At 37.5% G+C, this 27,105-nt stretch overlaps 1 protein-coding gene across 4 annotated transcripts; it reads right to left on the minus strand.

Moving 5' to 3' along the window:
* Window positions 1–11,392: 11,392 nt before the first annotated feature.
* acsl5 (acyl-CoA synthetase long chain family member 5) lies at window positions 11,393–25,395 on the minus strand. 4 transcript variants are annotated; one of them, XM_037756115.1, is made up of 22 exons: window positions 25,247–25,395; window positions 23,589–23,673; window positions 21,639–21,804; window positions 21,437–21,548; window positions 20,243–20,307; window positions 20,060–20,161; window positions 19,875–19,974; window positions 18,763–18,941; window positions 18,624–18,656; window positions 18,485–18,536; window positions 17,530–17,603; window positions 17,347–17,424; window positions 17,101–17,235; window positions 16,547–16,681; window positions 16,360–16,455; window positions 15,799–15,871; window positions 15,056–15,144; window positions 14,172–14,288; window positions 13,780–13,923; window positions 13,578–13,679; window positions 12,635–12,706; window positions 11,393–11,546 (listed from the first exon to the last, which is right to left on the minus strand). In XM_037756115.1, the coding sequence occupies exons 3-22, from the start codon at window positions 21,792–21,794 to the stop codon at window positions 11,409–11,411; spliced, it is 2,052 nt and encodes a 683-aa protein (XP_037612043.1). In that variant the 5' UTR covers window positions 21,795–21,804; window positions 23,589–23,673; window positions 25,247–25,395; the 3' UTR covers window positions 11,393–11,408. The 4 variants fall into 4 exon arrangements, with proteins under 4 accessions (XP_037612043.1, XP_037612042.1, XP_037612045.1 ...); XM_037756114.1 differs by having other exon boundaries at window positions 21,639–21,807; XM_037756117.1 differs by having other exon boundaries at window positions 23,589–23,702; window positions 25,247–25,261.
* Between the last annotated feature and the right edge of the window lie 1,710 nt (window positions 25,396–27,105).

Raw genomic sequence — 27,105 nt, forward strand, 5'->3', positions numbered from 1 at the left:
AAGCACAGTAAAACCCCCCTGGTGCCAGTCAGTGCTATGAGCCTGTGATTCTCAGTCATTACTGCTTACACACACTGGTACTCATTCATTCATCGATCCGGCCTTTCTTTCAATGTGCAGACGTTCTTTTGTCAGTCATGCTGCTGCTAAACCAACACTGTCACTTCCATCTAATATAAAGATGTATTGTAAACCAAGAATCCAGAGCCTGCTCTTTAAAATACAACGTTTCATTCTGTTGCTGCAGCATGAATTTACACTCTTTAAAACTATAAACCTGTCCTGTGTTCCTTTATACATTTCACAACTGAAGCACTTTTTTAGCATCTAAATTGCACCATCATATCCAAACCTTAACTCTACCTGGAGCTTTGCCTAGACTAACATGATTATTGCTTCATTATCTTTTTGTTTTTTGGACCTTTGGCATCATAAATTCAAACTACAGTTTAGATATAACACACACTCAAGGGTAGGGACATCTGTTTTATGCTCACATTAGGTCATTATAACAGAGTTAAATTAGGAGTTTATGCAGAATGCATTTGTTTACCTTTTTAAATTAACACAACTGTTTGATTAATATATAAATACATTTGTTTGTAGTGAAAACCTTCCTTATATTGTCAATGATTAACAACTAAAGTCGGGCTTTTGTGCAGCCAATAAATGGAATAAACCGGGTTAATCATTACTGTCTGATTATTATCTGCACTTTTATAACATATCAGCATTTTATTGGTGCCAGTAGAATACAATCATTGATTGTGATGGTCACTGTCTGCAGACTTAGTTTGCTATTTATATGAAATTACTTATTACGAATAATCTTAAACTAAATCTGGGTAATGCACCATCTGTTAAAGCCTCTTGGTTTAAAAACGCTGCCCCATGTTTGGCTTTTCAAAATGTTTTGACCAACAACATCCTGTCAAGTATCAATGCAGAACATCAAAACCAATAATCCCTCCTGTCACCTAACCAGAAAAACAAATGAGTAAATGGGTTTTAGCCGGTACTTTTCTTCTGCCTTTCTTACAATTTTTTTTCAACATTTTTCTGACTTTTGTGGGACATATTTTGGACATTTTTCTGACTCTTTTTCCGACTCTTTTCATACGTTTTTCTGACATTTTTCAGTAATTTTTCTGACTTTTCTTATGCCTTTCTTTCGCCTTTTTGGGACATTTTTCTGACTTTTTTTCTGACATTTTTCAGTCATTTTTCTGACTTTTCTTCTGTTTTTCTTCTGCCTTATTGGGACATTTTTATGACTTTTTTCCATCATTTATCAGTAATTTTTCTGACTTTTCTAATGCCTTTCTTTTGCTTTTTTGGGGACATTTTTCTGACTTTTTTTCTGACATTTTTCAGTCATTTTTCTGACTTTTCTTCTGCTTTTCTTCTGCCTTATTGGGACATTTTTATGACTTTTTTCCATCATTTATCAGTAATTTTTCTGACTTTTCTAATGCCTTTCTTTTGCTTTTTTGGGGACATTTTTCTGACATTTTTTCTGACATTTTTCAGTCATTTTTCTGACTTTTCTTATGCCTTTCTTTCGCCTTTTTGGGGCCTCTTTTCTGACTTTCTTTCTGACATTTTTGAGTAGTTTTTCTGACTTTTTTTATGCCTTTTTCCGCCTTTTTTAGGACATTTCTCTGACTTTTCTTTTTTCGGACACTATACATGTAAATGAGCCCAGCGTCAGTTCATCTGATTTATATAAAATGCCCAAAAATAATAATAATTCAGTTGCAGTGGCAGTTTCTTCTGCCACAGTGGTCAATAGATCAGGTGTTCAGGGTATTTGTATAAATTTCCACCCCTATAAATTCCGCTTATGCACAAAACACATATGTTTCAAAGGAAATGAAAATTGTGTTTTCTGTTAATAAACATTAAATATTGATCCTCAAAGTGTCAGTAAAATGCAAGTAATCCGACAACACATTTCCCGCCAAAATATCCAATCTTGCAATATAACATCAGCTCATAATGACTACAGCATTGTCAAACTTTTTATGGTTATGTTCAGGCAATAAAAGCACTTATGGTTGCTCACTTAAAAGTCTGCAGTGACCTGAAGTTCAATGTGTTTGGCTATGGTTTGGGAAAGATCCTGGTTTTGATTAAATCTTGATAAAGTGCTTTTGCTGCCTAAACTGAACCACAGTAGAGACTCAGGATGTCATCATAACGTAAATTGGGAAAACAATTCAGTAATATAAAGCAATTTCTAGGAGACTTGGTAGTTTAAAACCATGCAATTTTTCAGCTGTAAGTCGTTTCTCGGTGCGATCCTTTAGTAAAGACAAACACAATTTGACTGTTTAGTGTCTAAAGAAAAGGCTGCAAATCCATAGTAAATAGAGACTTGATATACTGGCATCTTTCCTTGTAACTGTGACTCCTTGTCAATAGCTACCATTCAGTTATCACAGGCTGTGGTCTGTCTCACCACGGCCTGCTGTGTATCTGGCTCAGCTAGTCACAGACCAGCACACACACACACACACACACACACTAAGCTCAGAATACACCATACACCAGGGGTCTCCAACAAGTAGCCCGTTTCTGAGTGGATCACTAAAGGTTCAAAGAATATGTACACATATTTAATAACACAAAGTCACTTTGTGAATTTTGTTTAAATTGTTTAAAAGTCTGTATTTTTTTATTTATTTTTTCATCTGATAAAAAACGTTGCACACAGAAACCTTGCACACTGAGTCTGATGCGTTTATTAATCTATTCATTGCAAGAATTCGCAATATGAGACAAAACTGTTTACGTGGTTGCTGAGCAATGGATGGTGCTAGTCCCAAACAGGGCTAATGAATGAATGACATTAGCAGGAAGCGATCGTTTAGCTGCGTAGAGCACAATCACTACTGTCTAATCTCTCTTACATGCTTTGTTTTACAACCATCTCCGATTCCAAGCTGTTTCATAATCACCTTCCACATCTCTGTTTTCTTTAATTTCCTTATTGCAAAGTGCTGCAATGTGCTGGAAGACGTTAATCAGTTTATCTGATGACATTTTGGATGATGACATTTTCACGGCCGTTGGCTCTGAGTGGTCAAACAACCTTTTTTTGCCTTTTGACGGATGCTGAAAAACGCAGAAAATCAACTGAAGAAAGTTTCAGAGTCGGTGTGTAAACGTGATCGACACAACGGGAGGTCGTAATGATTTTTTGTTTATTGCCTAAACAGAACCATAAAAACTTTAACAATACTGTAGTCATTACGAGCTGATGTTATATTGCAAGATCGGATATTTTGGCGGGAAAACAAATGAAATATGTTGTCGGATTACTAGCATTTTACTGATACTTTCAGTATCAATATTTTACGTTTATTTACAGAAAACATAATTTTCATTTCCTTCAAAACATATTTGTTTTGTGCATAAGCAGAATTTATAGGAGTGGAAATTAACTCAAATATCCTGAACACCTGATCTACCGACCACTGTGGCAGAGGAAACTGCTTCTGCAACTGAATTATTATTATTTTGGGGCATTTTATGTTCATCAGATGAACTACAGCTGGACTCATTAACACGGCGGAAGAAAGGCATAAGAAATGTCCGAAAAATGACAGAAAAATGACAGAAAAACTTGTGAAAAATGTCTAAAAAATAAGTTTGTAAAATGTCAGAAAAAGAGTCAGAAAAATGTCTGAATTATGTCAGATAAAAAGTCCAAAAAAAGTCCCAAAAAATTACGAAAAAAAGGTGTAAAAAGGCAGAAGAAAAGTACTGGCTAATAGCCATTTACTCATTTGTTTTTCAGACGAAAGAGGTCTTCACGCTGCTTTCAATTTTGGTTACATCAGTGCCGTCATAATATTAGGCGATGTTAGCAGACTAGCAAGCACACACCAGATTTGATAATTAAAGCAGAAAATAGCCAGGCCAAAAAAAACATGATAGATAGATTGATATATAGATAGACAGAAGTATGTGATGTAATTATAACCTGTGTCTGCTCAGACACCACCAACACGCGTTCACCAAATAACAGCTTCAGCTTCTCTCCACAAACAAACACTAAAGTCAGTGACTTGACATTACCTCACCACAACTGAGGTCATGTTTACTCATTCCATCACAATACTGAGCTCTGAGAGCCAGAGCTGGTGAATCAGTAAGCTCACCCCCCCACGCCTGCCTGCAGCATGCTGACTCAGCTCAACTAGACTTTTCCCATTACAATGAGAGGGACTATGAAAAGGCCCATGCAGTATAAATTAATACAAAAGAGGCTGACCTTTTGTGTTCTCGTGACCTTTCAGAGTTGTTATTAATCATTATTTTACTAAATCCTCTATGTGCACACGTTGGTGTGTTGCCAGGCTTAGCAGTCGAGATGCACCGATATACACCAATGGATAAAATAATGATACGAATACATGGGTGTCATCGCCCGTTCTGTGCCTTTTTACTGTACTGTGCTGTACATGCACACACAGCTCTGCAGGCTCTGCAGGTGGAGGGTAATCTCTGTGTTGTCCATTTGCTTTTGAACAGGACATAGGTGGAGTCTCCCCGTGTTTGCTCTGCCACAATAAACCTCCTGCACACTCTCAGTGTCCTGACAACAGGTGGTTATTACTACCACCACGGAGAAACCTTCCATTTCCCATTACAATCTGTGGTCAAACATTAATGGACAGACGGGAGGAACCACGGGCAGACAGGCGCACAGACGGGCCGGAGATCAACAGACAGTATATGGCTAAAAGAAATCACCATACAGTACATATCTATTATTTTCTAAAAGGACATGTGAGTTCAGGCAACAGTAAATTATCTGCCTATTCCAGCTTTTAAAAATCAGTGTAGTAAGTATTTAAAGGTCCCCTATTGTGCTCATTTTCAGGTTTTTACTTGTATTTTGGGATTCTACTAGAACATGTTTACATACTTTAATGTTTAAAAAACACATTATTTTCCTCATACTGTCTGCTTGAATATACCTGTATTTACCCTCTGTCTTAAACGCCCCGTTTTAGTACATATCAATGGAATTGAAACAGAATTGCGTTGCTAGGCAACAGCTTGGGTCAATGTTTACATCCTGTCAGCTGAAGTCATTCACATACACTGCAACAGGAAATAAACTGGGACCCATTTAGAATGTTTACGTTTAAAGCTGTGAAATGATCTAAATATTGTAGATTTGTGGCATCACAAATGGACAGAAATCCTGACTGCTTGTTTCAAAAGCTCAGTTCCGGAAAACGGGCTGTGTGTATTTCTCTGTGGATTAAGCGTTTTGATACTTTCACAGTATTTATATAGAACTTAAACCTGCTTTATAATATAAAGACATGAAAATGTCACTTTTTACAATACGGGACCTTTTAAATATATTTTATGAATGTAAAAATGTAATTTTTACTACAAAAGTGCCACCTCATGTTTCAAGAATGGAATGCAAAACGCTGCAGGTTAAAACTGCATTGTTTTACTAGTTGACAGCCCCTTAAAGGATAACTTTTGGTATTTTTTTTGTGTCTAAGTGACTAATGGACTGACACTTGTATAATTTGGTCCAGTATTGAGGGAGAACGTCAGCCGGCAGCCGCTAAACAAGCTGTAATATAATCGCTTGGGGCAACCTGCACAGCCAGTTTACGTCCACTAAAAGTTCATGTTTTTGCCACTAACAGGCTCAGATTGTTGTTATAAATGTCTCACAACATTATGGAAAGAACCCTACAGAGAAATAATACCTTTTCCTTACTTTTCGCTTTCTCTATGTATTGTGCCATGTGACTTTTTGCCGGAAGACAACGGTGGAAACGTGAGTGAGAGTTGGAGGGAGGAGTGAAAGATTTTCAATGTCATGGATCAATATTTAGATGATTTCGACAATGTGGATGTGACGCAAGATTTCAGAACGAGGTTTCTCTGAGCGAGACACGCGATAAGAAACAGACCGGATCAAGCGAAAGGTAAGAAAGAGGTTTTATTTCTCTGTAGGGTCCTTTCCATAATGCTGTCAGAAACTAGACACAAAAACATGGGAAAATAGGTTGAAATATCCTAACGTTACCCTTGCTAGCAAGAAGTCATTGTTTGAACTGTGCCAAGCATTTCACCACTTCCACTGTGCCCCAAGAAGATTCCCCTCATAAAGTCATCACCCACCACATTAAACTTACAAATCAACTCTTTGTTTTGAGCATTTACTACACCGACACTGGAGAGACGACAAAACAAACTCTTGGAAAATTGGCAACAATCTTCTGAGGTTGCTCCTTGATTTATGTCTGTCAGTGCACATATTATTTCCTCGTATAACTAAACAACACCAGGCATAAAGTTATTATATGCTAACTGCCAAAGTTATGCATAAACATCAGTATATGGTTTATGGTATATAGTGTAGAAAAGAAGCAGTGCAAAACCAGGACGTAGAACATCAGTTGTTCAGCTCCAAGTACTCCAAGTTCATATCTTTTCCTTTCTTAATATTCACTCTATAAATGTGCAGAAGATGGTACAAAGTTCATTCATTCATCCAATAAAATCATTGATATCGCAGTGCTCCCTTTCTCATTAACCAATGCCGATTACAAAACACAAGATATATAAAACACCCAGAAAAGACGAAGCCGACTGATGCATGACTCTAACTGGACGGTGTTGTGCTTTAAGAGTGATGATTAGCCAAAACTACGAGTGCTTCTGCTGATCTGGCCGTTTCACGAGGAACGCTGACATGAGAGGAAAAGTAAAGACAGACACATCAAGATCAGCCAGACTGAAGGAAAGACACCTGAGCACACAGGTGTCTTTCCTTCAGTCTGGCTGATCGTATGTTTGATATTTGCAGACTGGTTGTGTGGCGTATCATTGATTATTTGTATATACTGATAACGAGGCCTGCTCGTTTGTTCTTCCCACTATAAAACTCATTCATTCACTGGGTCAAGGCTGAGGAGGTCTGAGGGTGGTAGACGGATTTATGTTCAATAGCTGCAGACATCGGCCCCCTCATATGTGCTACTGATATAAAGTGCAATGAAGAAAAGACCTACACTAGTGGTTTTGCATGTTTCAGCCCACAAACCAACTTTAAATCCAAACAAACGTTTTTGCAAACTACGCTCACTGTGTGTTGGAAATGTGGACGTATTTTACAGTTTCAGGCAGCCATTGTTTTCTATTCATTTCTGCACAATATGAAAATTAAGTTGTAGACTTGGATAATTCAATGCAGATGTTTCAAATCCAGTCCGATGCAAGTCAGACTGCAACTGATGGTGATTTTCATTAGCAGTTTTTTTACAATCTTGATTTCTGAATTAATTAAATTAAATAATTTATAATAATATATTATGAAAATGTAAGTCAATGTCCATAAAATGTATAAAAAATAGTAAAAAAAAATGCACTTTATGATTCAAATTGACATTTTCATATTGCTTGTTTTGTCCGACCATCAGTCAAAATCCCCAAAAAGACAATTTACTATAATAGAAGACTAAGAAAACCACATTTTAGATGGTGGAACCAGTCATTTTGGGGCATTTTTGCTAAAAAAATTACTTCAAGGATTAATTGATTATCAAAACTGTTGCCCACACTGACAAATCAATTAATAAACTAATCATCTCAGCTTTAAATGCAAGGAAACAACAACGTAAAAAAAATAAATAACTGATGCAACGTTCAACAGTCTGCGATTTCATTTTAATACCATACATTATTGAACGGAAATCAATGACTGCCATGGGGATATAATCATTAAAAATGTAAAGTTGTTCAAAAATAGTGAACGTGTGAGTTATGAACACATGATATACATATATATATGAATTTTTTATATCATTATTACTATTATTATTATTATTTTTATTATTATTATTATTATTATTTTTATTATTATTATTATTACTATTAGTATTATTTTGCATACAGGAGTCATTTGATTTGTTGACCAAATTGTGACAATGTTCATGTAAAAAAAAATCAATAAAATAATAATTACCAAAAAGAGAAGAATGGAAATCAATGACTGCCATGACAAATTTAAACTGTTGCCCTGTCATGTCACCCGATGTATTTTATTTATTTATTTTTCTTTTTTGTTTGTTTCTGTTTGTCTTGTCAAATTCCACCTGTTTTCTCTTGCTTCACTCAATAAAAAAATAAATAAAAAAATTAGACTTCAAAAAAGATGAAAATATGAGTTATGAACACATGGTATGTAGTTTTGGGGATGAATCTAGGCTAATAAAAACACCCTGATATGGTCCTTTAATGTCATTATTTCAGGAAACACAGCCTCTAGATTTTTATAGGTAAACCCAGTTTTTCTGGGTCTCAACATCAGACAGTATATCCAGCTTCATTTCATGAAGTTTTACCAGCAAGTGACAGTAATAAACTACCATTGACTTGAATTAATATGGTGAAACGTTAATATCACTCACTCAAAACACAGCCAGCCTCCTATTACAGACAGAGGATGTCAATCTCTACATGCCAAAGGAAATAAGCTACTGTAGATGCAGCTGTAATGAAATACTTTGCAGGATTTATGACTATTCCCCTGCAGAGGGAAACACAACCTGAAGCCAGGAAACTTGAAGGAAACAAACACTCTTCTCTCATTACACAACCTCAACAACCGACAACAACCCAAACCAGCAGATTGATCCAGACTTTAACATGTTAAACTGTTATTAACAGCAGCAGATAGAAGAGTATTAAACCTCTTACCTGCTCCTCGAGGTCACCTGTAGCGGAAGAAGCCATGTTGAAGGTTCACAGGTAACTCTCTCAGTTGAGTTGAGGAGGAAACAACCAGATCCTCAAAGCGACTGTAGAATCACATTAAACTCATAAAGAGGAGGTGACATCTGAGGTTCAGCTTCTCTCTCTCTGACTGTCTGAAGGAGACTCAGGTGTTCCAGGTGAGAGAGTCGGTGTGTCCCGGTGTAAAGCTCCAGGTGACGCGGATCAGACTCCAGCTGCAGTCCGGAGAGAGACTCTGAGATCAGGCTGAGAAACTCAACACAAGGTGGCAGCATGGAGCTTCCAGTGAACAGCCTAAAGCAGGGCTCAGCAACTTTTACTGTCAAAAGAGACATTTTAGGCAAATAAGAAAAAATAAAAATCTGTCTGGAGCCACAAAACATTTGATCATTATGATGAAGGTAACACAGTTTATAGTCTAAGTATATAGTATATATGTCTAATGCAGACAATGTACTACGAGTATTAGTAGGGAAGAAAATCTGAGATTTCGAGAATAAAGTCATAACTTTACGAGAAAAAAAGTTGTAATATTATTAGAATAAAGTCATAACTTTACAAGGAAAAACGGAAATAACACATAAAATGAATATTTTATAATATTATGACTTTATTCTTGAAATCTCAGATTTATTTTTCGTTCGAGAATAAAGTCATAATATTATAAAGTATAAATTTTACGTGTTATTTCCTTTTCTTCTTGTAAAGTTCTGACTTTATTCTTGTAACATTACGACTTTTTTTATCGTAACATTACGACTTTTTTCCCGTAATATTACAACTTTTTTCTCGTAAAGTTATGACTTTATTCTTGTAATATTACGACTTTTTTTTCTAGTAACATTACAACTTCATTCTTGTAATGTTACGACTATTTTTCTCGTAAAGTTATGACTTTATTCCCGTAATATTACGACTTTTGTCACGTAACGTTATGACTTTATTCCCGTAATATTACGACTTTTGTCACGTAACGTTATGACTTTATTCCCGTAATATTACGACTTTTGTCACGTAACGTTATGACTTTATTCCCGTAATATTACGACTTTTGTCACATAACGTTATGACTTTATTCTCGTAATATTACAACTTTATTCTCGTAACATTACGACTTTTTTTATCATAACATAACGACTTTTTTCCCATAATATTACAACTTTTTTCTCGTAAAGTTATGACTTCATTCTTGTAATGTTACGACTATTTTTCTCGTAAAGTTATGACTTTATTCCCGTAATATTACGACTTTTTTTCACATAACGTTATGACTTTATTCTCGTAATATTACAACTTTATTCTTGTAACATTACAACTTTTTTTCTCGTAAAGTTATGACTTTATTCTCGTAATATTACAACTTTTTTTCACGTAACGTTATGACTCTATTCTCGTAATATTACGACTTTATTCTCGTAATATTACGACTTTTTTTTCTCGTAATATTACGACTTTATTCTCGTAAAGTTATGACTTAGTTATACTTAGACTATAAACTGTGTTACCTTCTTCACAATGCTCAAATGTTTTGCGGCTCCTTACAGATGTTTAATTTGTTTTCTTGCCTAAAAGGGCTCTTTTGATAGTAAAGGTTGCCGACCCCTGGGTTAGAGGATTGTAGCTTTCTAAAAATCAATGGACATTTCCTTTGTTTTAGAGGTATTTAGGAAAAGGTTTGACTTCTCACACCAATTTGTGAAGTAGTCAAGATCTGGCCCGTGCTCCTCTTCCCTCACTAATGCAGTATAATCAGCGTACCTAATAAAGTACTCATTATGGAAATTGCTAGTGCAGGAGTTGGTGTATAAGATAAACAATAAAGATGCCCAGTCAGCATCAGCACCTGTAATGTTTGTGTTGTAACACTTGAGGGCAGTGTGGACAAACAAAAAGCAGACATGTTATTGCTTTAGTTAAACTTTATGGACTCGATTCAGACCAAATATAATGCTTCCACAGATGTTCAGCTCTAAGTAAAGGCCTGTTTGACCAGGTCTGTCAGGAGCAGAGATACTGTATATGCACTGGTATATAACATGAATGGAAAATGATCACAGTTTCATTGTAGTGTGGACATTGTGTAAATATGTTGTGAAAGCACCGGTAGTCAACTCTACAATATCGTCTCAATATTGATTGAGGTATTTAATAAAAAAACAATTATTCATCTCCATTTTTATAAATCCACAGGGAGCCGCTGGAGAGGAGCTAAAGAGACACATTTGGCTCCGGAGCCGCAGGTTGCTGACCCTTGGCTTAGCCCTAAGAGGAGCATTTGAAGTACATTAACACATGCACAAAGTGAATTGAAGAAGCAGAACTGATGCATCCAACCGCGGTCAGAGAGCTTCCAGCCAACGAGTGGGACTGTGAGAGGATGATTCACTCAGGTTGCAGCCAGCGAGTCGGTCCAGCTAACCCCCCCAGGCTGCACGGCTACATTTGTTCTGCACCAAGATGAGTTTAACAGGATCTCATTGTCTCAGGTGACTCGGAGGCCTCTGATGAAGCCAAAACACAGCATAACTCTAGTGTGGTGTTGTTGTGGAGGTTTAGAAAAGCTGCTGCACAAGAGGTGACTTGTTTTAATCAAAGACAAAAACAAAGATGGTTTAGTTTCATTCCATTTATTGGAGGTTAGCGTACAGTTTGTCGATCTGCGGCTGGAAGAGAGTTTGCAGCTCGGCCCTCTTGGCCTTCAGAGTCGGAGTTAACAGGCCGTTCTCGATGGTGAACTGCTCCGGGTGGAGGTACACGTCTTTCACCTGCATCAGGGAGGAAGAGGAGGAGGAGGCAGAGGGTTCAATTTGGATTAGGGCTGTCAAAGTTAACATGTCATACTAGCTTGTCAACAAGGAGGTTACATAACGCTCCAAACTTACACTAAATTTTGGCGAGGAAAAACTGTCATGGCCATTTTCAAAAGGGTCCCTTGACCTCTGACCTCCAGATATGTGAATGTAAATGGGTTCTATGGGTACCCACGAGTCTCCCCTTTACAGACATGCCCACTTTATGATAATCACATGCAGTTTGAAGCAAGTCATAGTCAAGTCAGCACACTGACACACTGACAGCTGTTGTTACCTGTTGGGCTGCAGTTCGCCATGTTATGATTTGAGCATATTATTTTATGCTAAATGCAGTACCTGTGAGGGTTTCTGCACAATATCTGTCATTGTTTTGTGTTGTTAATTGATTTCTAATAATAAATATACACATACATTTACATAAAGCAGCATATTTGCCCACTTCCCATGTTGATAAGAGTATTAACTACTTGACAAATCTCCCTTTAAGGTACATTTTGAACAGATAAAAATGTGATTAATCACAATTAACTGTGGAAAATCATGCGGTTAAATATTTTAATCAGCCCTAGTTTGGATACAATATCCTGTTCAAGAAACTGCATGAGAAACCTGACTTTGTTTAGAAGTTGTTGCACCAGTTTAAACTCAGTCTACTGGGGTATTAAGACAGCAGGTGTAAAGAGGACAGATTTGGGGGATTTCTGGTTAGTGAGTCGAGTGTCTGACATCTGCATGGTCTTGATGTCACATCAGGACATTTCTTTGAACAAAAAACTGCTCATTTTAAACCACTAGAGGGTGAACGGAGCCAGGTTCACTGAAATGTGAAGCACCAGAACAGAAGATGTTGATAACCTCCCAAAGTTTCCTTTTTTAGATGTGAAGAAATGATGACTATTTGTCAGAATCAGTTCTAGGGGAGCAGATACATGCAGAACTCTACACTAAATATGAATTTGTCTTATTTGATGAATCTCTTAAATTTGGATTAATAACCGCATGTTTCCATGACAACAGCAGACCTTGCATACTGTACATACCTGCTCAAAGGACTTGAGTCCTGCTTCTTTGCCCAGTTTGGTCAAGTCTGAAAGAATAGCTTTCTTTATTTCCTGTAAAAAAAAAAAAAAGTATTCTTGGTTAGAAGTATTCCAAAAAAAAGAAATGTATATAAAAGCACTGCTTTGATTCTAATATTCAATTTGATTGATGCGTTTTACAGCAAGCATACAAGACTAGTGTTAACAATCATGTTTACAGGAGATATTATTTGCTGAAGTTTGAGTAGAAAAGTAAGCTTGACAGTGGTGGAAAGTAACTAAATACATTTACTCTACTTAAGTACAATTTTGAGGCAAAGTACATCACTTGAGTATTTCTATTTTATGCTACTATACTTATACTCCACTACATCTCAGAGGCAAATATTGTACTTTTCACTCCTCTACATTTATTTGACTGCAGTTACTTTGCAGATTTTGATTATTAATACAAAATATAATCAACAAATAAAATATGATTTATTATTATAGGTTAAGATAAAACTTTATTGATCGTGTAGTATATAAAGTAGTTAAAATTAGCTCCACTTTTGTCAGCTGCAACATTAAAGTGATGAACACATTAATGCATCAATAATTATAATCCAATCATATTTATAATTCTGAAATGGCCATTCTGCATAATTAGTAGTAGTACTTTTACTTTTTGTACTTAAATAAAAGTACAGTATTAGCATCAAATATACAGTAACATGTATAAGTTTAAGTAACATGTTTAATGCAGCAGTTTTTCTATCATGTCTGCATGGTAGTACTGCTACTTTTAGTTAAGTAAAAGATCTCAGAACTTCTTCCACCGCTGCACGTTGAACTGTATTATAGTGACTCCAGATTATCTGTTTGTTCCCTGCAACATGAGGATAAAGGCCGTCCTGCACAGAGTTAGGATTAGGTGTGAGAGGCAACCAGACGGAAACTTTACTGTGTTTTTGCAGAGTTCTTCAACGGAGTCTTGGCGCCCAAGATTTTTTGCAAGACCCGGCAGGACTTCGGGGTCAGGGACCACGATGGCGATCAGGCAGGACTACAGACAGAAGAAGAAATAAGGTCAGAGGGCCAGAGGGAGTGAGAGAGGATGTACCGACTGCATATGTACTGACTGTGAAGATGCTTCACTGTTTTACCTGTAGACTGTCTCCATGCACAAACACTTGGGCCACAGGTTCACTGCGTATGTACACATTCTCAATCTTCTCCGGGGCGATGTACTCGCCCTGAGCCAGTTTAAAGATGTTCTTCTTCCTGTCGACAATCTTCAGAACTCCACTCTGTTCACAAAACAGTCAGATAGGAGACATCACTTTGTTTATATTCACCTTTAATCTCTTTCTGCAAAGTTAATCTAAAATCTGCCAATAAGACTCGAGGGCTCCATCCACAAACATCTGGTTCATGAGAGCTTGTGGTTGTACTCGTTCAGTCGGTGCCGGTAAACGTTGAACTGAACTCATTTACATGTAGTGGAGACAGTGAAATTACTCTGGCATCTTCACGTTATCTGCGTTCTGGTTCTTACCGGGAGCCATTTTCCGATGTCTCCGGTGTGGAGCCAACCGTCGTCATCCAAGGCCTCTGCAGTCTTCTCCGGGTCTTTCAAGTACCCCTTGAACACATTTCTACCCTTGATACAGACCTGGAGGACATCACCAAGACACAACGATACAACCATTAAATACATTTGATTTAAAACCTTCTAAACACTGCATATTCCTAAAGCTTTTATAAGTGGAAAAGTATCTTCAAGTCTTTGCTCTTTACAGAATGCAGCAATATGAAATAATGTTAAAATAATCAGAAATTATAGAAATAAGACGCTGCTTATACCTTCAGAACTTGCCTGAGAATCATCACGTTTTTAAGTTTTCTTTAGTATTAAAGTAATCCAGTGATAGTTATCTGTGCATTAACGACTACATTGCAAACAGAAACTACCAATAGTTAATTTGGCGTACATTTAATGCTGCCATTTTGCTAAAATGTTTACAAATATGGGCTAAAAAAAAGTTGTAGCCTACAGCGTAACTCACTGAATACATGGCAACATTATACTTATATTATACCAAATTATGGGAACCATAGTTATACAAAGTTAGAGCTTGATTATCACCAAATAAAAGTAAAAAGAATAAGTAAATAATAGAGACAAAATCAATTTACGTTAATTTAAAACAGCAAATCGCTGCAATAAACCATAAAAATCTCCCACAATTCCTGCTCTGGTTACCTCAAACGGATCAACATAACATCGATAGTGAAGAACCATGTTTTGCTGATATTTATATGAGTTATTGGAGATGTGACCCGTCCACCTGGATCTGATCCTGGCGCTTTAATCAAGGCAGGGTAGTTGTTTAATGTTCTTATCCCTCCACCTCACCTGTTCAGTCTCCATCATCTTACCTCTCCTTCGCCGTTTGAAGCGAAGTAGTTCATCTCTTCAACATCCACCAACTTCACAACATTACAAGGCAGCGGCGCCCCGACGTGACCTGATGATAAAAGATCATTTCAAAAGTGAAATTAATCTCAACTTTAAATACTAAGACAACACATTTTTAAAGTAATGAAGCTAAAGTGATTTATAGACAGTGGAGGAGGAGGAAGTATTCAGATCCTTTACTTAAGTACCACTCTGTAACAATACTCCATTACAGGTGCTGGTTATTTTCTTCTATTATCAATCAATTCTATTTATTGTGTTTTATGTAAAATATATATATTAAAAAATAGTGATAAATGTCCATCACAATAAACCCAGAGCTCAAAGCGACATTTTCAGATGTCTTGTTTTGTCCGATCAACAGTCCAAACCTAAAAGTATTCAGTTTACTCTAATTTAAGATAATAAAAAACAGTAAATCGTCACGTTTGAGAGGCTGAAACCATGAAATGTTGCATGAAAAATGACTTCAATCAGTTATCAAATAATCATGCAAGCTCAAATTTTATACACTATTGGATATGTAAAATCTTAATATGTAAAGACAGCTGTAAGATAAATGTAGTGGAGTAGAAGTATAAAGCAGCAGACAATTTGAGGTACTTATTTAAGTACAGCTTGGTTAACAGTACTCTCCACCACTGTTTATAGTGCAGCTATAGTAAAGTAGTAAATGTGGGACAGGTGAGGTTGAACTTCACACCTGAGGTGGCATCTCCTGGCGTGGTGAAGGTGCAGCCGGCGGTGCACTCCGTCTGACCGTACGCCTCAAAGATCTACCAGAACCAATCACATCAGAGTAAGAGCAGCGTTACCATGACGACATGACGTCAAATTAGATCCCAGAAAATATTACATTTAGAGAACTGAATTTAGCTTCTTCCTTTTTTAGGAGGTCATTCTAATTCAATTTGACAACTTTGAAAATATTTCCTGAAATGTTAAGATCAGATATAAATAAATAAAAAAAAAAAAAAAATCAGGACAGAAATAAAAACAGATTAACAGAGAAAAGTAGAATACATAAATAAATAAGACATAAAACTAGAATAAGAATAGAAACTATACACGAGCTAATATTAATATAGAACTATAATATAAATATAATATAGTGTATACATGTACGAAAACACTACAACGTATTAACATAATATTATATAATATATAAAATCAGCCCAACAGATGTGATTGAAGGTTCAGTAAACATGACCTTCTAATAACACATTTCCATGTGAACACATTAACGTGGATGAATGTTTGTTACCTGGCAGCCCAGAGAGGCTCTGAGGAAGTTGAGCACGGAGGGAGAGATGGGAGCTGCTCCCGTCACCATGACCCGAACTCGTCCCCCCAGAGACTCCTACAGTCAGGATTATTAAACACCTTTTACATTCATTCAGTGACTTGCTGGTTTTTATGTAATAATATAATCTGCTGTTTGTATTCTGTACCTGCACTTTGTGGAAGATGAGTTTGTCCCACATGCTGTTGTTCCTGATGATGCCCTCCTTCACTTCAGCAAACTTCCTCTCAACGGCAAAGTTCAGCAGCCACTTCTTGAAAGGAGACTTGGCTTCACTCTGAACCTGCAGACGGGATGTTTCATTACAGCGTTTTAAATAATACTCTTACATTAATGCTGATGTTTTATTTACCATACGTCTATGAGGTGTTGTATTGTTTTCTGTCTACCCTGAGCACACACCAAGACAAATTCCAATCAAAGTTTCATTGAATGCCAATTAATGTTCTGCTTTAGCTGTACTTGTATATACACACACACACACTGTATAAACTGATGGGTAGTTTAATTTATAACAATTTATTATTATATTTTATGAGCTCTTCTATGAGCTGTATGTTTTGTGTGCAAAAATCTTAATTTGTAAAGAAACTAAAGCTGTAAAATAAATGAACTGGCATGAAAAGAAAACACTCAAATACCTCTATTTGTTCTTAAATACAGTACTTAGTTACATTCCACCACTGTGTGTAAACCACTGACTTTGTCATAGACGCGGTTGAGAAGTCGAGGCACGACAGGGAAGATGGTCGGCTGCAGCGCTTTCATGTCGTCTGGCAGCAGTCTGATGTCTCCCTGGAAGAATCCCACCTTCGCTCCAGCACTGTACATCACCGTCTACAAGACACACACACACACACACACACATAAAGAGTCATCAAGTCATCTTCTGAAGTCTCATTTATAAATACAAGGACTGTAAACATACTCTTATGATCACAGTCTCACCTGAACGACTCTCTCGAACATGTGAGCTAAAGGCAGGAATGAAATGCTGACATCATTGGAACATGGGATAACCGCTACCTGTGGAACGCACACAGAGGCCCCGTTAGCAATACTGTTGATCTATAACACATACATATTGAAAAACTGTCATATAAAATGACATGTAATGGTTATTAAACATACATCAAAGCTTTTGATGACACCTGCAGCATCAGAGACCACGTTCTCATGGGTCAACATCGCTCCTTTTGGGTTTCCTGAGAAAGAGAAGTGAAATATTTAACTTTTAAGAACACAGAAGAAATCATTTATAATAACTTAAACAACATAAATGATCAAATCTACATTCATATTATTTTGGAGATCAAGTAAAGGCTACTATCACTACTAGCAGCTCTGTGAGGCCGTACTTGCTTTGAGCCAACATGCTGGTGTTTAGCAGGTACAATGTTTAAGATAAGCCTTTATTGATCCTCCGAGGTGATATTTGGTTGTGGCAGCAGAACAAAGGACAGATATAAGTACAGAAAGTAAAAAAATGATTAGGGGGTATACAAAAGCAAAAGCAGTGTGCATTTGAGGGCAGCATATCTATGTTCCGCAGCTCAATCCTCTTACTATGACTCATTAAGGAGACCTTTCAAAGGGTTTTATGTTCTCAGCAATGTTTTTTTCCTTAGGTCAAATGTTCAATGTATGTCTCCCTGCGTCAATACGTTGAAATCACCTACAGTTTATAGCCTAATGATGTTATACTCCTTGAAACCTATGCCCTCAAATGTACGAACAGACAGTTTTCTTGACTTTAGCCATTGATATCTCCACAGCGGCTGAATGGATTTTTACCATTCAAACATGTATTCAAAACGTCCATCTCGTTCTTTTACAATTTTAACCATACCAATATCTTACAATGAGGATCCTGGGGACAAAGGTATGACCCCCATTTGTGTTAACATGCTAACATTTGCCAATAGAGTGCTGCAAGAACGATTCCTAAAACCCGGAGATGAGTTAACATTGTGCCGTCAGACGTTAAGATTCAAACATCATGGAGGCATATTATTGTTCTTAGTGATCTTCCTCTTCTATATGATTTATAGAATCAAACCATAGAGATGAAAAAGCAAATGATCACCTGTAGTGCCGCTGGTGAAGCAAACAATACTGAGGTCCTCTGGCTTCGGTGGCTGTTGGAGACATGAAGTCAGCACATCAGAGCAGCTTGTGAAATCTCATAAAAATACATCACATGAATGTATCAGAATTAAACTTACAATTGGCTTCTGAAGATTATTTTTCCCCAGAGCCTGGAGAACAACAAAAACATGTTTTCAATAATGTTAGTGCTTCTTCTAGTAGTAGTAGTACTTGTCACGTACCGGTATAAACACGAGTAATGTAACCATGCATTACCTCCACATCCTGCATCAACACGACGTCCACCCCACACTTGGTTCCCCGCTCGACCATCTCAGAGTCAAAAGCGTCCATGACGACGATGGTTTTGAGGACTGGAGTCTGGCCTTTCTCCCGGGTCTGCAGCAGCGTTTCTGCTTTGCTTTGATTGTCACAAATCACTGTGGAGATCTCCGCTGAAAGAAGAAGAAAACTTGAAGATGTATAACCTATACTTCTGGTGAATATAATCCAATCAATCTTATTTCCATATATGTATTTTGTATATACAGTTCCCTTTGTTAACACCTTATTTTGAAAAACGGACATAGTCACACGTGTATACTTCCTCTAACTGCTCCATTCTCTTTATACATCCATGGTCATCTCCATCGGGGCCGTTTGAGCGCATTTAACATAAATGTCAGTATATGGGTGCTCTACAGTTGTAGCATCGGCCCGTTTGACCACGGAGATGAGAGCGACGCCCGGCTCGACCGCCACGTTATCACAATGTGATAACGTTTCCTGTCCGTGACAGAGTTAGCATGCAGCTTTAGTCGTGATGTCTAGCTCTGCTTTTTCTGTCAATGTGTGAAACCCAAAGTGTTTCCATCCTTTACTGGATGTGTAGTGTTTACCACGCTGGATTTAACATGTGAGGGTGCAGGTCGTATCCACGAGGACCCTCCAACGTTTTCTGCTTTCTGCGGTTTGTTTTGGTTGACGGATACGACGTCACGTTACTCAGACTACAACAATAAAAGTGGTAACTTAAAAAAGCAATACATAGGTGAATCAATTTTGTTCCCACCCCTAGCTTTTATGAGGCAAGCAAATGCACTAGATTACGTTGAATTTTCTGACACTAATGTTGTAGTTTTATTAAGATTCACAGAGTAAAAAACACGATTTATAAGCACACCTACTGTAATAATCATGCTCTTTGTCTTGTGATGAATTTTCCAGAAGTGATCACATAATCAAAAGCAAACTGAAGCACAGATTGAAGGATCTGGTGTGGTAAATAAGTGAGAAGAGATTAGAGCCCACTGGATCCCTGCGGGGACCGATGAGTCACCGGACTCTGTAATTAGCAGCATAAAGCGTGCGAGAGAAGCTCCAATTACCTCGGTCGATAATGAACACGAGAGCTTCAGGACCCAGGGTGTCGTACAGGGGGACCGCTACCATGGAGTAGGTGTAGCAGGCCAGTTCACTGATAATCCACTGCGACACAGAGAGACAGCTTTTACAGTACGTTCTTCAAAACCAAAAAACATCCCGTTATCCCGTCAGCAACGTCCACACTCACCTCGGGTCTGTTCTGAGCAAAGATGCCAATAAAAGTGTCCGAGTTTGGCTTCAATCCCTTATGAAGAAGTCCTGACCCCAGGTGCTCCGCTCTATCAGACACCTGCATATACAGGAAGAGGAGTAAAGGTCAGCTGGAGTTCACAGTTCATCTTTATATCATGTTTTTATGTTGCTGTTTTACCTGTTTGTACTTCAGCCACTGGTACGACCGTCCTAGTTTTCTGTAGCCCAGACACGGTCCGTTACCTGCAAAGGACAACGTTAAACTACATGTGCAGTACTATTAAATAGTGAAGCTCCACAGCATTATATTTAAATACTTCAGCTGACCATGATGCCCTTAATTTAAAAAGGAATAGTTTGATATTTTGGGAAATCTGCCTGTTCTTGCCGAGGGTTAAATTCATGTCTGTGCATTGAATATGAAGCTACAGCCAGGAGACGGTTAGTTAAGCATACCATAAAGACTAGAAACCAGGGGAAACAGTTAACCTGACTGTTCCAAGAGTTTGAGGGAAAAAAAGCTCACCATTTATCACGTTATATCTCATTTAATACGTACAGAAACTGAGATGCTGTGAATTATGAATCACTTTGCTGATTCAAATCATTTCCTTCAGTTCACCTCAATTTTGGGCTTATGCTGTGGATGTTTCTTTACATTTTGGCAAGTTGGCACAATCAAAAGTATGCAGTTTTTACTGGAGAGCATATTTGCTGGACCATTTCTTTCTTCAGAGATTTTCCTCACAGTACAACAGAAAAATAACTCCTCATAAACAAGCAAGTACAACTTGGTTAAGTGGTGAGCTTTAGAGGTGTTGGTAGGTGTGTTTGGACCGAGCCAGGCTCGCCGTTTCTACCTGTTTCCAGGCTTTATGCTAAGTTAAGCTAAGTGTGTCCTGTAGCTTTATATTTAGCATACAGACATGAGTGGTGTTGATCTTCTCATCTAACTCTCTGCAAGAAAGCAAATAAAAGGCATTTCTCAAAGTGTCAAACTACTCTTATTTTAAAAGACCTGTAAACCAATTTCTACTGTTTATAAAGAAGAAAGCATCTTAACTATTCTGTGTAAGACTCAAGTAGTTAAACACTTAAGTTTCTTATTCTTGCCACCCGTACAATGCACCATTAAAATCACAATTTTCTAGTTTGTCACAGACATCATCATCATCCCGACGACACTTACTGGCAACACAAATTCAACTAAATGGAGGGTGAAGCCTTTATTCTCGTATGCTACACATTTGTTTATTTTTTATTGGAATGGTTTGCATGTGATGAATGAAAAGTTTCATAAATTGCTAGCACACCAGAGAAACACTAACAGGCGGCTGGTTGAGCCGTCGATAAGAGGAAGTAAAGAAATCACCTGACACTTTCAGCCCCCTCTGAAACACCTCGTACATGGTCGTGGCGTCATCGTAGTAATACGACATCAGGTTGTTGTTTTTCTCAAGCAACGCAGTCTTCCTCGCTCCATCCTGACACACATCAAGCAGAATCAAACTGTAATTCAACACTCTTACTGATGATAAACCTCAAAAAAGGGACAGTTTTGGTGTTTTTTTTACCTTGATGCCCAGCGTTTGTTTGTTGAGGTCAACGGGGCTGCGGAGCGGACTGGGCCGGGTGTTGAGGTACAAGAAGGTGGCGGCTGCCAGAGCAAACAGGGAGATGATGGCCGGGAGAGGAAGAGGAGAGAACAGCACCTGGAACAGGAACTCCATGGTGCAAAGGCTGCTGGGACGAAGAGGAAATGATCTATTAAAACATTTAGTCCTTTAAGTCACATAAAGTTCAGTGTCACACTTGAAGCTCCTTCACGCTGCTCTTGATATCGTCTCAACTTGAGGTCAAAGTCAACAGGATTTGTGCAATAGTTATTGATAATCACTCCAGATAGAGTCAAACCCATCAACGCTCACAATAACAACATTATACAGTCTATACATACAGTGATCTTAGCACAGCATTAGAGTATTTACGTACTGTTAAACTGCATGAGATTATGTCTGAAGTTGCAACAAATGCAGCTTTCTTATCTTCTTAATGAGCATACATTTTTTTCTTGACCTTTGAGACAGATTGGGTCGTGAGTCACACTTGTGAACTACACTGAGGTCAGGGTTAATTAATTTATGAGAACATACTAGACTTGGATAGGGAACAAGCACATTTTATTGTGTAACACCATTTAAAGTTATCATAATAAGAAAAAAGTAAAACATTGTTGCTTATTTCCAGTGTGAAACATCAATATGACAAAAAAAAATATAAGATCATTGCTGTTTTTGGAATATTTGATTATTTATTTTGTGTATTTTGTTTCCATTGTGGAGCCATTTCACGTATTTTCTGATCCTTACATTTGGCTTGTTTTGTCTCTTCTTGTTTTATTAATACTATGATTTTAAATTGTTTATTTTCCTTATTACATTGGCTTCCTGTATGCTTTATAGTTCAGATGAAGATCCTCCTGATCACATCTTCTATTTCTAAACTTATAACCCAATACTCTGCACCAAGAGTACTCAGATCTTCTGACGGTCCAGACTCAAAACAAAGGGGGATTATATTCTTTACTTTTTTAGCTCCTCCTCACTGTCAGGTCAGCTCTGTCCCACTTCTATAGAGCTCCAGGGATGGCGTATTTTTGAACCAGGAAGTTAGCATCACCCTGTTTCCCTCGACAAAAAGCCAACGGGATTGTTCCATTGGGTTTTGGATTATTGCAGAAAATAAGCTCTGTGGTAAACAAACATTTATGATACCTACACGTTTTGTTCAGCAAAATAACCTTCACAAATGAACATGACTTTTGAAGAGTGAATGCAATCAGCAGAAGTCAAAAGCTAACGTTAGGTTCTCTCCACGGTCGCATGAGCACGAGTATGAACAACGAGGCTGTAACGGAGGACGAGTCGGCGTGATGACGTTTAGTAGTCTCATTTGTTAGCAACCACCTTTTTTAAGACACATAAAAGGCTTCAAAATTCACCAGTGGGGTATTTATTGACGTATTTTATGTCGAAGAACAAAATAAAATCTCTTCAGCTTGTGTTAAGCACAGACCTTATTTCAGGCATCTAACTAAAAACCCATTGACTACAATGCTAAGTCATTTCAGGGTTTTAGGACTCATTCCTGCAGCTCTCTATAGCCTGGCGTTTCTGTTTGTTATTGCTTTTATTGTTGAGTAACTACTTACATTTTTAATTATTATTATTTTATATGTTTTCATGCTGTGTCCTATTATGCATTCTTATTATTAACATTGGAACTGCTGTTTTGAAAAGTGCTATATAAAGTTATTTTACTGTAAAAATAGTATTATTGTTGTTCTGTGTGGACCCCAGGAAGACTAGAGACCACTTTGTGGAAGCTAATGAGAGTCAAAATAAAGAATATGCACCTGGTGGCAAAACTCATCACAGCAACAATTAAAATTATTTCATATTATATACATTTTTTGGCCACCGTACACTGATTTAACAAATTCATTATCACCACAGCTCTCCTACCTGCTGTCGATCCTCTCAGGTGTTCTACGCTGCTCCCAGTTAACAGGTAGGCAGGTGTGTGAGGTGATGATCCTCTTCCTCTGCTCTGAAGGGAGATACACCGACTGATGAGAACTTATAAAAGCAGAAGGAACCTTTGAACCTCACCTCCACTGATAAAGAAACACAAGCACATACGTCTAAACTGCTCCGAGTTGAACGTTGTGACATTTAAAGTGTGCATTTTGCAATTTATTATGCTGGTTATTTTAAAACCCGTCAGCTCTGCCAAACAATAAACTTTAAATTTCAGTCCAGATAGATAAACTCTTTAACTCTTTATCTGAGTCGATGTCAGAGGAAGGCCAAGATGCTGCAGCTGATGAAAGGTCAACACTCTTATCTCCTGTTTATTCCGTGTTCAAAGTCCTCACATTTCAACAACAAAACGTCAAACCAGACTATTCTCTCTTTTAAAATAAAGCTGAAAGTTAAATTAACCATCAACCTGTGGAGCATTTGTTGAAGACTAATTAATACTATTCAACAGCACCACAAACTGCAGCCTCCAACACCTCTTCATCAAACCGAACATCATAACCTTAATGAATAAAACAAGTCAGTCTTCACTTTTCATGTATTTGTCCTAAGTTGCATTAACACATTTGTGCCCGTGACTGAAAAGCACATGGGACTACTGTTTTGTAATATTTTAGGAAGAAAACATTTGCACAAATACTAGATATAGTAGGATGAGAAATGTCTATCTCAGGAACTACAACGAGCACAATCAAGTATTTGGCATCTATGAACTCATAAGAAGTTGAATATCAAAGATCAGCACACATACTAAGTGTAAAACAATATTTAATATAAAAATAAACTCAATGTTAGTGTTTTTCTTAATTAAAAAAAAAGAAATCTTGACTTTGACTATTAATAAAAGTGTTAATTTTCATGTAAACTAAAAATTTGAGCATATTTGTTATGCTAAAATGCAGTACCTGTGAGGGTTTCTGGACAATATTTGTCATTGTTTTGTGTTGTTTATTTATTTCAATTATAAATATATACATACATACATTTGCATTAAGCAGCATATTTGTCCACTCCCATGTTGATAAGAGTGTTAAATACGTGACAAATCTGCCTTTAAAGTACATTTAGAACAGATAAAATGTGCGATTAATTAGCGAATAATCACAATTAAATACTTTAAATCGATTGACAACCTTAAAATAAAGAACGAAACTTCAAATATATTTGTTCAGGTTAAAAACATGTCAGCAGATTGTGTCTGTGTTGGTGCTTCACACTGAACTGAGAAAGTTGAGATGTAATTGCAGCTCCCATTTGATTAAAGTGATTAAAGTGACATGGCAATAGTATGGTATATTTGTGCACTGGTGCATTTTTTCCCGCTTGTGCATCTTAACTTTTCATTTGCAAGAGGAAGGTTTAATCTTTAAAAAGCCTGATGAATGAATAATTCAAGGCAAGAGTTGTGTCAAGTCTAAGGATCTAAACAAACATTTAAGTGAATGTCAGATATATAAATTACATTTCTCCTCTGTAAAACACACATCTAACATGTTTTCTTCTCCTAGTGAGACGGCTCTGATTCTGCTGAACAGTGATCTGGAGATAAAGGTTCATTAGAGAGAGGTTATTGAGGTTACCTGGTGGGATTAGCAGAGGTGGTTCTGGGTCCAGGCTGAGCTCAGATCTCCTGGGAGGGAGAAAAAAAAGCAGCTGCAGTCAGCAACACCACTAATGCAACCAACAATCTGCCCAGCTGTGGTCATTAGCACCTTAAACTACACTCAGGTGTGTGTGAACTTCTCCCTGCCACCAAGCAAGGCTCGACCTGCCTCCTCCGGTTTCTGCACATCACACTCCCAGGAGGTCAACCACACTTTGGTTTTCACTTTGCTGTGTTTTTATTTGTCTTAATTAAATTAGCTCTCATTCTTTAAATAAAATGGTCTATTTTCTAGGGCTGTAAATTGATTAAAAATATTGAATCACACATTTTTTATCTGTTCAAAATGTACCTTAAAGGGAGATTTGTCAAGTATTTAATACTCTTATCAGCATGGGAGTGGACAAATATGCTGCTTTATGCAAATATATGTATATATTTATTATTGGAAATCAATTAACAACACAAAACAATGACAGATATTGTCCAGAAACCCTCACAGGTACTGCATTTAGCATAAAAAATATGCTCAAATCATAACGGACAAAAACAGCTGTCAGTGTGTCAGTGTGCTGACTTGACTATGACTTGCCCCAAACTGCATGTGATTATCGTAAAGTGGGCATGTCTGTAAAGGGGAGACTCGTGGGTACCCATAGAACCCGTTTTCATTCACATATATTGAGGTCAGAGGTCAAGGGACCCCTTTGAAAATGGCCAAGACAGTTTTTCCTCCACCAACGACTTGGCAGGCAATAAAATGAATTTGCGTTGACACGTCATCATCGCGTTAACTTTGACATTCCTTCTATTTTCCACTCCCCTCATGTACAAGCAGTTGACATGTGTCCCTGTCAGAGGTAGAAAGAGATTATGATGACCTTTGACTCTGGATTTATGAGCGAAAAACTGAAGGCAGACTCCGTGGAGGTTACTGATTTATGGTTAATAAAATCTCACCTGAGTCTGTCAACGATATCAGATGAGAGTTATTTCAGATTTTGTTGGGTAAGAAGGGTGAGCCATGAAACCATAAAAGAAATGTGTTTTATTGTACTTTTTATTGTAAGCACTTATTGAAACTAATCTAATCATCATCTACGTTCAGAGCAATGATTTGAAAAGAAGTCCTCCTCGTTTGCTTTAAAGGAGCAGTGTGTGGGATTTGGCGGCATCTAGCGGTGAGGTTGCAAACTGCAACCAACCAAGCATGTGGAAGGACTACGGTGGCCGATGCAAAAACGTGAATGTCCCGATCTAGAGCCAGTGTGTCCGTGAAGAGGACCCGCTCTGTATGTAGATATAAACGGCTCATTCTACGCTAACGAAAACAACAATAATTCTTATTTTCAGGTGATTATACACTAAAGAAAACATACTTATTAATATTATATTCCATTTCTGCCAATAGATCCCCTACACGCTTCCTTTAAAGACGTCCAGTGAATTCAAGGGGCATCATCCCTGCAGTGTGTTCCCAGGGTATGTGTGTCTCTTGATATAAACTAACATTGTGAGCGATCGGTAAGGACTGTCTTCGCAGTTCAAATTGCAAAAGAACGAAGTGAGATGGACGTTTCAAATGCAGCCACTGTGGAAATATCAATATCAAACTCAAGAAAACTGTCTTGCCCATAAATTTGAGGTCAACCAGGAAGTTAGCATCGCCCTGATTCCCTCGACAAAAAGCCAACGGGATTGTTCAAACAAACAAACATTTATGGTATTTATACGTTTTGTTCAGCGAGATAATCTCCACAAATCAACACCACTTTTATGATTTTTGAATTGTGAATGCAATCAGCAGAAGTAAAAATCTAACGTTATGGTACGTGT

This window comes from Sebastes umbrosus, chromosome 20 (assembly GCF_015220745.1).
Source record: "Sebastes umbrosus isolate fSebUmb1 chromosome 20, fSebUmb1.pri, whole genome shotgun sequence".
Lineage (NCBI taxonomy): Eukaryota > Metazoa > Chordata > Actinopteri > Perciformes > Sebastidae > Sebastes > Sebastes umbrosus.

What these genes read in the sequence shown, in the direction of transcription:
- acsl5 (XM_037756115.1), bottom strand. Translation starts at nt 21,794, where the DNA reads ATGGAGTTCCTGTTCCAGGTGCTGTTCTCTCCTCTTCCTCTCCCGGCC. An exon ending in CGTGTTCATTATCGACCGAG is followed by an intron (nt 18,942 to 19,874) that starts GTAATTGGAGCT and finishes TTCTTCTTTCAG; the next exon opens with CGGAGATCTCCACAGTGATT. An exon ending in TCAACCGCGTCTATGACAAA is followed by an intron (nt 16,682 to 17,100) that starts GTCAGTGGTTTA and finishes TCCCGTCTGCAG; the next exon opens with GTTCAGAGTGAAGCCAAGTC.